Raw genomic sequence first — 14,611 nt, 5'->3', positions numbered from 1 at the left:
AGTTACTTTTTTCCTAAACGTCAAATCACGAAATGACTAAGGAAATTGTATCAAAAAGGATGCGTGACGTCATAGGAAAACAAAAAAAAAATGCAAAAAAAAATGGAATAAAATGTCGCACTTATTGTTACGTTTTTGATTACTATCCTTTAAAAAAACAGCAAATACGTTAATAAGTCTTATAATTTATTAGAAAACTTAGCGAGTAATTATGATATATTTTAAACTTAACAGTTAAGATATATTAACAACATTCAAGATTTAGTAATGCACCATAGATAATCACGGCACGAATTAACATTTGACACATAGTTACTAGTCTAAAATAAACTAGCGTACTAACAGTGTTACTACAAAACACAAACTGAAAATAAACTAGGTTTGAAATAATATTTCGCGCCACGAAAGAAGTCGACGGATTTTAACGAGACTAACTTGACAAGTCATAATAATTCTATGCAAAATCTGCGACAGTAGCGCCGCGACTCTCGAGACTTCTTTCGCATACGGATTACATTTTAAACATTGTTTATCTTTTAGTCTTTGTTTTGTAGTAACACTGTTATAGTAAAACCCTTTCAAAATATACTCTAAAGGTTTATTTTTTTAATTAGAGACTTTCCCCGAACACACGATAGATGGCGTTGTTCACTTTTAACGTTTATAACCTATTTTCTCATTGCTGGGGTACATAATTATTCAAAAATGTAATAGCAGAAGCATATTATTTAAAAAAAACTAATTGTTACTTGATCACATTATGTATGGTGCTCCTACCTATATAGCTTCTCTTTATTTTGATCAGAATAATAATGGGTGGAGTTGTAATTGTACCTTGGTGTAATTAATACGGTCATCATTTACACCCAAAAACAAAGCTAAACGATGCATAATTAGTGTTGTAAAAATGAGCGCTGAGCATCGAGCGTTTAGCGCTGAGTCGACGCTTTGGAGCGTTTTAGACTCGAGCGTAAACCGCTTGAGTGTTTAAGGCTTGCGAGCGTTGACGGCTCAGACTTCTACGCTCGAGTCACGCGCTCAAGCGTCTGAGCGTTGTATTAATATTTTAATATTTCATTCATTTAATTCATTCATCATAAAAAAATATATCTAAAACCATTTTATTTCGCGTATAATGTATAATAGCTTTTTTAACAATTCCTCTTATTAATTACTATTCAATCTAGACGCTCACGCCCAAACTTGAGCCGAGCGCTGAGTCCGGCGCTCGGAATAGACTTTTTCACTTAAACGCTCAAGCCACTGCTCAAGCGTCAAGCGCCTCAGTCGAGTCCCGACTTGAGCATTAGCAATCTGCTCGAGCGTCGACTCCAGCGTTTAGGCGCTGACTCGAGCGGTTTTACAACACTATGCATAATGTCTGTTATCTATGAAATTAGAAGTAAACGAAGAAACAAATCAACAACGCCATCTGTCGTGTTTTTGGGGAACGCCGATTGGAAAGTCCCTAATTACCATTTGACACATAGTTACTAGTGTAAAATAAACTAGCGAACTAATAGCAAAAACTTTAAAGTTATTTTTTTAATTAAAATAGCGAGATATTTATAGAAAACAAAGACTAGACTATTATTGACAGTTTTAAAAGTCCTATTTCTAGTTTTCCTCTATTGGTCTCTTATTCTCAACATTTAAATTTATTTTCCACCAGTTAAGCGTGGTAAGTCGCTTTGAGGTCATCATCTACCGTTTTTCACAGGGTCCGCTTTCCTAAACTGTTTTTCACAGGTCACCCACTTCCGAAAGTGAAATGGCGGCTTTTCATAGGATTACCAGCGGGCTTAGCACCGTACTTCCAGCTTTCTCGACGCGACAGAGATCATCTGTCTCTTTCTGTGCAATACTGTGAGAGAGTGACGGGTGACGTATGTCGAGGCGAGAAAGAGTCGCACGCTTAGGATGCTTAGCCCGCTGGTTTTGTTATACCATGGGATGTATATAGGCTGTTTATGTTTATGATGGCTATTCCTCAAGTCGTAGGCCATTGTTGCTCTATGGTCAAGTTAAATACATTGACAATACATACATACATAACACTTGTATTTCCTGTTGATATAGGCAGGGTACACGGAATTCCATATGCCACACCACTCTTGCAACAATATAAATGCATTTCAATTATTTCTTTTTTCGAAGGAATTGTTAGCGAGTCCATATCGCCTGGCGCCCAGGTGGGTATCTATAAATTAGTAATAAGTTGTGGTCAAGAGATGGCGTTAGGATCGCTTCTTGTCTTCACCGCTGTAGCCGACGGCCGCCGCCGCCGCTCTGTGGCTCACCGAGTCGAACGCTTGCCGCATCAACTGAAAGTTATAAAAAACATGTCTTATTTTACAACCTAGAAATGAACATGACGAAAAATAATATTAAAACGATGACGGCACGGCTTTGCCTTTGTATTTCTATTTCTTCTATTCCTTTCTATTTTTTATCATATTATTATTTTAAAATTCAATGTTTACAATATTAACTATTTTATTTTGTATAATTGGATTTTATATTCTATATATTTTTATAGTTTATATTGTAATGGGTTTTGTTTTTGCCTTTAATAAAGAATTATTATTATTTTCCTTTCCTCAAGGGGATAAACAATTAAAAAAGAACTAGTCAAATGAGATACTTTTTACAAAACGTCAAAACAAATATTTTTCTACTGAATTTGTATGGAAATACTGTCCTAGTCCTATACACTTACGTACTTAGTCAGAATCAGAATATTTTAAAACGCCAGGTCAAAAGTACTCTAAACTGGCAAGCATGCATGAAAAAAATAATTCACGAAGGTTCAAATTATCGAGCATGTGGAATCCAGTGGTAGGTGCGGTATAAAGCTTAAAACGACCTAATGTGGTGACAAAACGTGAGGACACAGTGAGTGCGGTTTGTCGTCTGTGCGAGTTCAGATGGTTCAGAACATTCCGATATCAAATACATAAACAAGCGGCAAAGAAACAGGGTAGACAGATGTGTCTGCCCGTAGAAAATTATGGAACTACCTACTCCACTCCAATCTCATCAGTCATTCCGTGATCATGGCACTTGCAACAGTGTCGAAATATCGGGAGTCGTATATCCCTGATTTAAACGCGGTAAGAACCCGTTATTATGTGTTTTAATTAAGCATGAAGACTTTGATACGAGTGGAAGAAGCGAGAGTGGTGCGTCAGGATCGTAGGTAAGTAGAATTCCGTGGTCCTGCCTACCCCAACGGCGTGGTCTTGTGTATAATGTAAACAAGAAACATTTATTGAGAAGCTGTGTAGGTCCATACATGCAGGTGTCAAACATTATAAAATTGAAGCACATAATAACGGCGGTAAGAACCCGTTATTATGTGCTTTAATTATGATAATAACCGCGTAAACTTAAAACAATGTATTATAAAATTGTCTCAACAGCATGTCCATGTCGGACGTACAATATTACAAATAATGTCAGTATTAAGCATCAAGGAATTAAGTAAGTACCTAATAATTAGTATTTAAATATCATTGTTGTTGAAAATATTCATTCAAGTCATAAAATTCCATATCAACTTGCCAATTTTTAGACGTTTTTTAAATGTCTTACCCTCTAACAATTTTATTTCGGTGGGTAAGTGATTGAAAATTCGAACGGCTGATACAAATACACTTTACTTACATAGTCTCTTATAGTATTCGCATAATCGTCTATTTGCACGGCCTGGTCTCGTAGATTGCCTGTTATTCTGAAACAGCAAATAATTTCGAATTAGCGCCCAATATAAAGGTGTAGTGAAAACAGTTGTAAGTGTTCGGATATTCAACATGCAGATTCGCTGAACAATAATCTCAGACGTTTTTGGATTGATTTCCTGTTTTGTTTGGATTTGTTTTGGCGGCGAAGGTGGTATGCTGCCGCCAAAAGTTGTTTCGTTGGAGTATGACTAGAGATCGATGATCCAACCGTGGAATTCTTTGGAATTCTTCTCGTCGCGGGCGAAGGTCGCCCCTCCGTGAGCCCTGTCAAATCCGGTGTTGCCGCCGGCGAGTCTGCCCACCAGGTGAGACCCTGTTTAGGAAGGCCAGGTGAGCAACTCCATGCAGGCGGCACGGGTCTTAAGCACGGGTCCAGGAGTTCGAAACGCCTCAAACCGGCGGGTTCCTATAGCTTACTGTGTTACGTTGGCAGTTTTGTATATATGTGCGTCGTGCTGTGAAAACTTCGTTAGCGCGTTTAAGGCGACTTGCGTTTTATGATAAGCGCCATCTGTGTTGTACGGGCGGAACTAGCTGGATCCGCCACATTGTTATTTAAAATGAATTGGAGGTTAAACAAGCCACATCGAAGCAAAACGTCTAAAAAATTAAAGTGATATTTGACATTAGTATTGCGCATTTACTTTTATATGCGCAAATGTCAAATTGCGATATGGCCTTTTTGACCCCCCAACTGAGCACCCACAGGCCTGTAGTCTTAAATGTTTTACCGGGTGAGAGCCCTCACCCCCCGGATATGTAGTTAATGCTCTTTGCGCCAAATCTAAAATAAGTCACGTCAAAAAAAATCTCTTTAACCCCCTATTTGTTACCTGCTGTAAGCCCACACGCCCAGTATGACGACGGAGGCCACTGCTACCGCCTGCCCCACGGCTATGATGGTCTGTATCCCCACCGCGCCGCCCAGCACGCTCAGCAGATACCCCAGCAGCGCCATCAGTAAGAAGACTGCCGGCGTGCCCGCGATACGGAACAGGTTTTTGCCCTCGTTGTGTGCGCGGAGCTGCTCGAATACTTCTTCTAGTTCCTGGAATGAGGTAAACAGAATATTATAACTCAAGCAATCCTTGGCAGGGACGCTTCTCTGGCGTGATGCTTCACACCTGTATCCCCAAAGGGGTAGGTAGTGTATGGTACAGATGATCATCGCCCATTGCAATTTGTAGTTACATAAGAATAGAATAGAAATAGTTTATTATAAAAGGACGCCACACACAAAAACAAGACAATAACATAATTTAAATTCTTCACAAAACAATTAACAAAAATAGCAAAATGGATATTCGTTAAAATGATCATAAGGTGGTGGTGGATGTCCTGAGATAAAAGGGCCTCACTCAGCACAAGTCGCGGCGTGAACCACACACGATGGTATTATGTGGATATAGTAAGTAGATATAGTAATTTGAGTCTCAGATTGCCTTTAAACGAGTTTTATGTTCGCTGTCGCACTATTGAGCCGCCTAATGTGTCTTCTCATATAGAAATAATCATCTCTAGAAGATTCAAGCGTCATACCTTAACCAGCTGGTCCCGGTACCCAGCCGCGACCTCTTCACCGCCCATCTTCCTCTTGCTGTGGAAGGCGTGCAGCGCCTTGTTGCGCGCGCGCTGATGCTCCTCCTCCAGCCTCCGCGGCTGCAGGTAGGGCTTCGCCCCTCCGCAGACCTCTTCCATTAGCACGTCGTACACTTCACGCGCCTCCGCCACTGCTGAGAGGTTGTTTGCTTCTGCTGTGGCCTGAACAATATATTTTTAAGATAAGTTAGTCATTTACATATGTTAATCACTCTTGTAATTCTTATAGAGATGAGCAGACCCACAAGAAATTTTGCAGGCAGATTTGATATTAGACAAATTTAAATATACTTTATTGCACCAAAATATAAAGAAAATAATTGCAAAAGAGACTTAACTGAATTTGTTTCCCGTTAAGTACAAAGGTCTTTTCAAGAGTGAATAGGCACTTTCTGTGTAAGCATGTCTCATCACGTGGGACTGTGGTCAAATCTTGCCTATAAAAAATCTGGATAGGAACAACTGGAATTTCAAACAAAGCAAGCAAGAGGTTCCCGAACTCCACAAGAAGTCACTGCAATTTCATCCCAAATACTCACTTCCAGAATACTCTTAGGCTCAGGCAGTTCGGTTCCGTTGAAGATGTTCATGTAGGCCTTGAAGTAGAGGAGCAGGTCCTTGGCCTTGACTTGTTGGCCCTCGATTTGCTTCGGCACCAGGTTCTGTGGAGACAGCAGCATCGGCACCAGCTGCTTCAGGGACTCTTTGAACTCTGCGCTTATTTCTGTAAGAATTGACAAGATTTATAAACCCTTTAAAAAAGTTGGTCGCACAGTCAAACAAAGTTTTTTTAGGGTTCCAAACCTGAAAAGGAAAAACGGAACCCTTATAGGATCACTTTGTTGTTCGTCCGTTGGTCTGTCTATCTGTCTGTCAAGAGTAAGTCCGCAACTCGTAGAAGTATCAATTTGAAATTAACATGTAATACTTATGTATGCGGTCCGTCGAAGCTGTTAAAAATTAAGCTTCTAAATAATTTTTAGCCTTGTTTTCATACATTTGGTCGGGGAACAAAAGCCTATGGGGTACAGTCATGAGCAATATCATGTATCCACTTTAGAACCCTGTCGCACTATCATATTTGACATTTAATGAGTCACGGTTGAATTTGTCAAAAAAGTTAATGGGACATGGTTTCAAAGTGTATTACTTACCATAGACTAAGAATCATGTGTTTGACAAAAACGAAGGTCTTACAGCACAAGTAAAGGAAAAAACTGATAATCGTAAATTTTTTGTACCATCACAAAAACATGTTTTTGCCATAACGAGCTTTTATTTGCAGAACAGTTGGTAAAAAAAAACTTTTTTTTTGACGGGACTTATTGTAAATTTGCCGCAGATGGCATTAACTACTTGGACGGACAAATGGGGAGCGCTGAAGGCTCTCACCCGGGGTAAAACAATCGCGACTTATTTCGATATATGGAGACAATAGTTTTCAGCAAAGTTAAAAGTCTCGGAACACTCGATGTTCCAGCCGGACTCGAACTTGGCCGGCTTTTTTTATATGCCCCCACCGTGAATCGAACCCGATTAGAACAGAAGACAAGCTCACCAGCAAGGCTGCCCTTAAAGTCGGGGTTGGTGGCGACGTGCAGCCCGGGATGCGGCATCAGGAAGCAGGCCAGCTCCTCGAAGCACGACGCGATGTGCCGCCGCAGCGCCTGCAGCTCCACGTGTTGACCCTCGTGCACCTGCAGGCAGGCATGCAATAATGAATAATACTATATAGAACGGCAACTCTCCGCTCCCCACCAGCGGCTGAGCTAGGTTTACCTCACCCCCCCCCCCCCCCTCTCAGTCTTACTTTAGCCTTCAATCGTATGGCGTCACACGTCACACACACATTATGCGCGTGTACGATAATCATGTCAATGTGTAGTGTCTGTGTAAAACGAAGTTTCTATGAAGTGTCCGGGGTGTGAACCAAGTATGGTTTTGTCAACCTTAGGACCTTCTCTGTCTACATGCGCTTAGATAACTGGTAATACCATCGCACGCGCATGCGCGAGCCGTCAAGGCCGCCGCATACGCATTTATCTTCTTCTAATTAGTACTTAATAGCAATTTATCTAAAAAAACAATACTGCCATTTCATAACATAACATAACAAATAACAAATACTTTATTGCACAAACAGGAAAAAACAAAATACAAAACAAAAGAAAAATAGAATTAGTACAATATATATATTTTTTTTATTATTTATTTATTTATTTTATTAGTTCATGTGTGTTGACATTGCGCACTTGTTGCAATATTGCTTTTTAGATGAAATTGCTTCGATGTGGTCTTTTAGACTCCCTGATCTGTTCTTCTAACATAACACTCAGCTCACGACTATATCCCAATGGGGTAGTCAGAGCTACATCCACCGCAAGATGCACTATGTATTTGCTAGTTCAGATTTATAAAATTAAATGTTGCTGGCAACACAAGTATAAAATAATAATATTTTTTGCATGGCAATATTGTACGGAATTGAAGTGCCGACGCCTCCCGCGAAAGTGTATTTTTACGATTATAAAAACATAATTAAATAGTGACAAGGAACAAACTGGTGTCTTGCAATTGGAACTAGATACCCTCGACCTCTCACCATCTACTATACCCACAGTCCACACACACTAAGGGCCGAACAATTAGGACCAACCAAAGTACCTCCAATCTCTTGGCCAGCAGTTTCTGCCCCCCGACAGCGCCGTAGGGATACTCGTAGGGGAAGCTCCAGTCCCTCACGAGGAACTGCAGCCGCTGGAACGGCTTCCCCTCGCTGCTCTGCGCTGCCAGGCGCCCGTACTCTGTGAACAACTGAACTCTAATCTCAATAAAAAGGTTTAGTTTAAACTGCTTCTTGTAAAAACTCAAAAATATCTTTATTCAGTAGGTAACATAGTTACACTTTGAATCGTCAATTTTTACATAACGAATATCTTATCCGCCTAAAACTACTGCAGCTTCTCACAACCTGTATAGCCGGGGAAAAGAAGCTGCAAGAAAAATGTCGGCAAAGGGCCCTAGACGTTTTTTTTTAAAAAAAAAACCATAAAATATCAATTCTCAGACAGTTAATCCCATGCATTCATATCTTCTAAATAATCACTAACCTTATAATAACCTTTTTTGCAAAGTTTCTGTTTAACTACTGTCTTAAAACAGTTGAAAGGCAAATTCTTACCTACTTTGAAAACCTAAATTTTAGTATACCTACATTTCACTTTACCTTATTCGTACAAACTCAGCAACCTAATTGTAATTTGGTTCCTCAAGATACAGGCTGTGCCTAGTTTGGGGACCTCTGCTCAGTTTTTAAGAGATGAATTTATTTGGGTCTAAGTTTGAATATATCTCTGTACTTATTTATAATTAAATGAATGTACCTAATTAAGTCCTAGTAATACAATAAACAATATTTTCATTTTTTTTTCGTTTTCATTCTAGTCTAGATAGTCAGGACACTGCTTTTCTTTATCAAACTCTATATCTAAGGCCTAAGCCTAAGGGTTAAGTAATAATGCTCTTTTTACTGCCGAGAAAGTTCCTAAACTGGGAGAACAGCATATCACTGATGATGGCCTCTTTGGTCCAGTGGTTGAGCGATGTGCTCTCGATTCCCGATGGGGACAAATCACAAAAATAACTTTGTGATCCCTAGTTTGGTTATGACATTACAGGCTGATCATCTGATTGTCCAAAAAGTAAGATGATCCGGCTTCGGAAGGCACGTTAAGCCGTTGGTCCCGGTTACTTCTTACTGATAGTACGTAGTTGTTACATGAGTCATGTCAGGGGCCTATGGCGGCTCAATAATAACCCTGACACCAAGGATGATGGGGTTAGTAATCACCTCAAGACTGATGACGAGTACAAATGCCCTCTAAGCCAGTGGTAGGTATGCCAACATTGTTAATCTCACCTGTAGATGTTGCAAGTCATCCTCCTCGATGTTCTGCGAGAGGTTGTATATCTGTACTGAGGACAGCATGGTGGACAGCGCGAATACGGTGGCGTTGTCACGCACCGTGGACTCACTGTCGAACGTGCCTTGTGTGTCCATGAGCAAGATTACCACCTGGAAGTATCAATTCGGTTTTACTTCTTGGCAGTGGCGGCCCTAGGGCGGTGCGAGGTGAGCCACCGCACCGGGCGCTGAAATGGGGGGGGAGTTGGTTTTACCAAAATCAACCAAGACTGGTTCACCCTGGCCGCAAATTAATATTGAAATTCATACCGGATGGCCGTTAACAACATTTTTAAAAGATTTAAATACTTAGGTAAATTTCGGTGGTCGTGATCGAAACATTTGAGAGGACTATATGAGGTCTCGCACTTAAATATTTTGCTAGGGCCGCCACTGCTTTTTGGTTTAACACTTTAGCTGCTAGACCCATGTGACAAATATGAGCATTTGGAATCTCGAGGCGTGCGCTACGCCCACGCATAGCTATCACGACAACTATACCAACGAATGTGCTACCAACACGCCAACTGAGTCTCGCTGTCCACACGAATGTGCGCACCGGTAACGCGTAGTGCGTTCACATAATGCATCGACGGACCGGCCGACGCGTCACGCCGATCCTTACAATCTCGATACAATGGGTACCGCGCGGCCGTCTCGCTTACGGGGTGTTGTCACTGCACTTAGGTACCTAACTCCGCTCCCTTTTATTGAAATTGTATTTATAATATATTAATTTACATTTCTACATATTATATACCTACCTTTTAAACCTTTTGTTTGTGCTTGTAGGTACGTGTCTTGTTCTGGTAAGCGCGTTTTTCAAAACTCACATTCGTCAACAAAACCTCCTAATACACTCACTACGTATGAACGGTAACTCCGCCCCGCACCAATTCGTAACGGCCACCCTTCACCCCCTCTGGGTCTTACTAGTTTCAAAAGGCCGTAAGTCGCTGAGGAGTAAGGGAGAGCGCGTAGTCTGTCTGTCTCGCGTTAAGCGACACACATCTTATCTCTAAAGCAAAAGTTGTTTGTTAGGTACCTTCTCTCCATTATCAAGAGTGGCTTTGAAGGGCTGCGACCACAGCAGTAGCCCTGTGGTGTCCCGCTCAGAGCCTCCGCGCCAGCTGAACCCTGTCAGTGGGTCTGTCTCTGTACCGATCCATTCCCCGCCTTTCTCTCCCAAGTTGTACTGTAAAAAAAAATTTCATGCAACATTTAAAACACGGGACCGAGAATAGTACCCTGAGATACATACGCTCACGCGGCGGCAGGGTTCTTATAAAATATATTCTGTAAGTAAGTATTGTATTTATGTTTATTTACCTTAAGTGTAGCTTTTCACTTACACAGTTGGCTCGACCATTATAGACGGCGATACGGCTCACCACCTATCACGTTGGTCTAACAGAAAGCTCAGTGAGGCGTGGGTACTTTGTGCATCTTGCGATGGATGTTCAGCGGTACGTCGTCGCCAGGCGTATCTTTACCAACCTTGTGATGCATGTACCGCAGGAAGAAGTCCAGCAGGAACGACTTGCCCTTCCTGAAGGCCCCGGCCACCGATATGACGACCACGCTGCGGTCCCTGATGTCCTCCTTCAGCAGCAGCTGCGTCAGCGCCTCCTCATCCAGTTGGAAGGTGTGCTCCGGCCCTGGGGTCACCACTTGTATCCCTCGACCAGATTCTAAGCTCTCTATTTTACCTGGAAATTAAAAAGTACATTTTTGTATCAAGTTACCTAAACGTTTTGTGTTTTTTTGTATTTTATTATTGATTCACTATCAGAGCATAATAAGTATTTAATTTACGCTCAACCAAGAGGTTTTGAAATCATATTTTGCAAACAATGAATGTTTACATTAAGTACGTTTTAAGTATCTGCTACCTGAGATCTAGGTACACTAAAAACCTTGTAATATTTTTAATTCTCATTTCATTGAGTGAGACCTTGTGAACCATATCTAGAACTAAGTAAACCTATTGTTTTAGTTTTTTATCATTCACGCCGTAAGTTAATTCGTAGGTATAACTTCACGGATAGGTGTTTGGGAGAGAATAGGGTAAGTGGGTAAGACAGGCAGTCGCTTCTATAAAAAAACAGACCTGTAAAATGTGAGCCACCTATCACATTGGTCTAACAGAAAGTTCAGTGAGGCGTGTGTTCTTATCTATCTTGCCATGGATGTACCTCTGACTCAAATTAAAATATCCGGGAATTGTTATGCAAAATGTGAGGCAATTTGACCCCGTGAGAAAACGGGATAACGCTACCAGATGATGAAGTTATACAAACTCGAATATTCCCGGTTCAGAACTTTCGGACTTCAGTACCAAAGTTCTGAAAGTTTTGCTATTTGTGTCTCTGTCCTGGATTTAAAAGCGTGATTTGTCTGTTAATCCGGCTTACAAAACCACTAACATAACCGCGGACTTGAATTTCACCCTCCCCCTTCTTCTTTGCGAGTCGATGGCGATCAATATTAAATTTTTGCTGACCAGTAAGGAATTGGCCATGCTTAGCAGGTCTTTAATAGTGCAGATGTTAGGGCATTTAGGCCAGCATAAAATGTGAGCCATAGTTTGTGGTGATACTCGCACTCATCGCAACCATCAACTAGGTGTCCGCACCTGCAGAGATTATCCTTGCAGCGGCCAACCTGTGTCCGGAGCCCAGCCGGGAGGCTTTCCGATGGGGCGATAAAAGGGGTGGGAGAACACATCTGCCGCCAAAGATTTAAGCTGGCTTGGCTAGGTATAACCAAACTTAACTCCCCTAGACTAACTAAACTAAAAAAAGAAAAAGAGACAGACAGGCGGACAAGAAAGTAATCCTATAAGATCTTATATAGATCCTAAAAACGTAAAAATTACGCTTGAATGTGGGAAACCCTTACCTTGTCTTGCTGCTGTGATCAATTATTTATCATAAAACGCTTGTAGAAATCAATAAACAATATAATCGTTACGTTATGCCATAGAATATACAACGTACAGAAAGGACACTGACCTCCCCCCACCGAAACCAGATACCGCAACAGTCCCCGCACTTAGTGAATGCCATCTACTGCACATTTAAATAACTACTTACTTACAATAACTCACGTCAAAAAAATGGCTGCTTTTAGTAACTTGCGTAAACTTGACCTGACCTATCCTTTCGTTGGTTGTAAGTTATTCAGATCATTTGCACACAATAGCGAACCAGACAAAATGTAAAGTGTATTTTTGTGTCTGGTATCTCGGCAGATCAGAGGTTAATCATCATCCTAATTGCTAACATCCTGATTGTGGAATTGTTACTTTGTAATCCCTAGTTTGGTCAGGACATTACAGGCTGATCACCTGATTGTACGAAAGTAACATGATCCGTGCTTCGGCACGTTAAGCCGTTGGTCCCGGTTACTGTTACTGATGTAAGTAAGTAGTCGTTACATGAGTCATGCCAGGGGCCTTCGGCGGTTCGATAGTGACCTTGACAACAGGGTTGATAAGGTTGGTAATCCACCTCACAACCTACACGAGAGAGGATCCTAATTGCTTGATAAAAATAGCGCACGTAAATGAAGGTACTTAGACGCTAAATCCGTACTTAATCGGTTCTCTCTGTCCACCCGGATAGGAATTATCTACGAGCCTGAGTTGTGCCTGCCTGACACGGACGATTTTTGTTTCCTTAAATTATACAAATGGAAGGATTGTATGTTATTAAATGCATTATAGTCTTAAACGGCACTAAATTCCATAAAAGGAAATGTGTATTCCACAAATCGTTCAAACAATATCGTTCCATTCCAAAACACTGGAGGTATTTTATCGTACCCAAAACGGTTTTAAAACGAATCTTGATAAACACATCTAAAACGAGACATTACTTCACTTTGTGTACCTTTGAATCACAGCTGACATAACTATCTATAATTAGAAACGTAAACATAGTTTAATACACTTTACACTTTAGGAAACACTTTTAATACTTACTGGCCATGGCACTGTGGTGTGTTTGTTGGTGTTTTGGTGAAAAAAGAAAGTGTTTACCGCCGTGTTTGAATGTAGAATGCGATATTGGCGCGATGTGTGCGGGCGCGACCAGCAGACTGCTCGTTACTGCGTAAGGTCGTCCAGCATGATGTCAGATTGGGGCCAGAAGCGCGGCGGAAGGCGACGAGGAAGCGATATCCGCAAACTTGGCTTGTTTGTGATCATGCCCATACCTCGCAATGGCTTGAAAAAAAGTGCTTAACTAATTCTATTTTTGAAATTCCTATTTGTAGATTTTTTTATAAAAACTTCTTTCTATGTAAGTATGTGAAATGACTTGTGGTTCTATCTACCTCGATAAGGATATGGACAGTATTTTTAGTTAATAGTTGTGAAAATGTTAGTATATAAAATAGGAATAGTAATTACTTATGTAAAACGTATTACCTACGCAATTAGCCAGTTTTTTTTGACGTGACATTTTGTAGATTTGCCGCAAATGGTTTTAACTACTTGACCGGACAAATGGGAAGCGCTGAGGGCTCTCACCTGACAATTAGCCAGTAAGTAATTAAAACTGGCTTTTTAGGTACGTACCTAAGTCTTAATTCATTCTGAAGTTGAGACACTACTCATACCCTTTTCCCAGGTCAAAGATAAATTATGAAATTCTAATTAAAACGAAATAACGACTTTTTCGATTTAACTTATTTATGAATTTTAAAAAAATATATTTTTTTTTTCTTATTTCGAAGCAAATGGAATTCTATAGTCTCTGCTTACCCCGGTGGAAAATAGGCGTGAGTTTATGTATGTATGTATGAATTTTATCAAAGAAAAATGTAGGTAATAATAAGTGCAACATTTTGTCACCTTATTCTATGACGTCACAGGCTGCTTTTTCATACAAATTCCATGGTAATTTTGTGTTTTGACGTTTAGGGTAAAGTAACTGTTTTGATTTGACTAGTTGGAAACTACCCTATTGGGATATAGTCGTGAACTTATGTTCATCATCAGAGCCGCCAGAAGCAAGAGGGGCAGAAGGAAAGAGGGAAACCACTGCTCTATTTTTCCCTAAAAAGTAGGATGGAGGAGCTTATGTTATCTTACAATATTTTTTCCGCTCCGCTCCTCGCCACCTTCCTGCCCCCACATCCACAACCGGTGGCAGTCGTAGCTTGGCTCCATTACTCTACGATGATGTCACACGACATCACAACTATGTTAACTACGTCGTAATGCGCAGTGCATTGCTATTCGCTTCGTTGCTTACTCCGTGAATGCAAATATTATGCGCAATGTATTCTAAAGTAATTG

At 40.7% G+C, this 14,611-nt stretch overlaps 2 protein-coding genes across 2 annotated transcripts in view; both read right to left on the bottom strand.

Moving 5' to 3' along the window:
• The window catches only part of LOC126375344 (ATP synthase-coupling factor 6, mitochondrial), a 153,017-nt gene that overhangs the window by 115,763 nt on the left and 22,643 nt on the right, over positions 1 to 14,611 (bottom strand). The gene's annotated exons all lie outside the window — the stretch shown is intronic.
• Positions 166 to 13,431, bottom strand: LOC126375271 (atlastin-like). Its single transcript, XM_050022204.1, has 11 exons — positions 13,292 to 13,431; positions 10,804 to 11,015; positions 10,352 to 10,501; positions 9,262 to 9,417; positions 8,007 to 8,156; positions 6,901 to 7,039; positions 5,882 to 6,066; positions 5,283 to 5,504; positions 4,577 to 4,791; positions 3,667 to 3,733; positions 166 to 2,324 (listed from the first exon to the last, which is right to left on the bottom strand). The coding sequence occupies exons 1-11, from the start codon at positions 13,296 to 13,298 to the stop codon at positions 2,238 to 2,240; spliced, it is 1,590 nt and encodes a 529-aa protein (XP_049878161.1). The 5' UTR covers positions 13,299 to 13,431; the 3' UTR covers positions 166 to 2,237.

This window comes from Pectinophora gossypiella, chromosome 18 (assembly GCF_024362695.1).
Source record: "Pectinophora gossypiella chromosome 18, ilPecGoss1.1, whole genome shotgun sequence".
NCBI lineage: Eukaryota > Metazoa > Arthropoda > Insecta > Lepidoptera > Gelechiidae > Pectinophora > Pectinophora gossypiella.
The sequence above is the reverse complement of the archived record's forward strand: the minus strand, read 5'-3'. Positions and strand labels throughout refer to the sequence as shown.

Bases quoted from the DNA above. Each gene is read 5' to 3' on its own strand.
- LOC126375271 (XM_050022204.1), bottom strand. The intron at 10,502-10,803 runs GTTGGTAAAGAT...TTTTTTTTACAG, and splicing joins TGCGGTACATGCATCACAAG to TACAACTTGGGAGAGAAAGG. The intron at 8,157-9,261 runs GTGAGATTAACA...ATTAGAGTTCAG, and splicing joins ATGACTTGCAACATCTACAG to TTGTTCACAGAGTACGGGCG.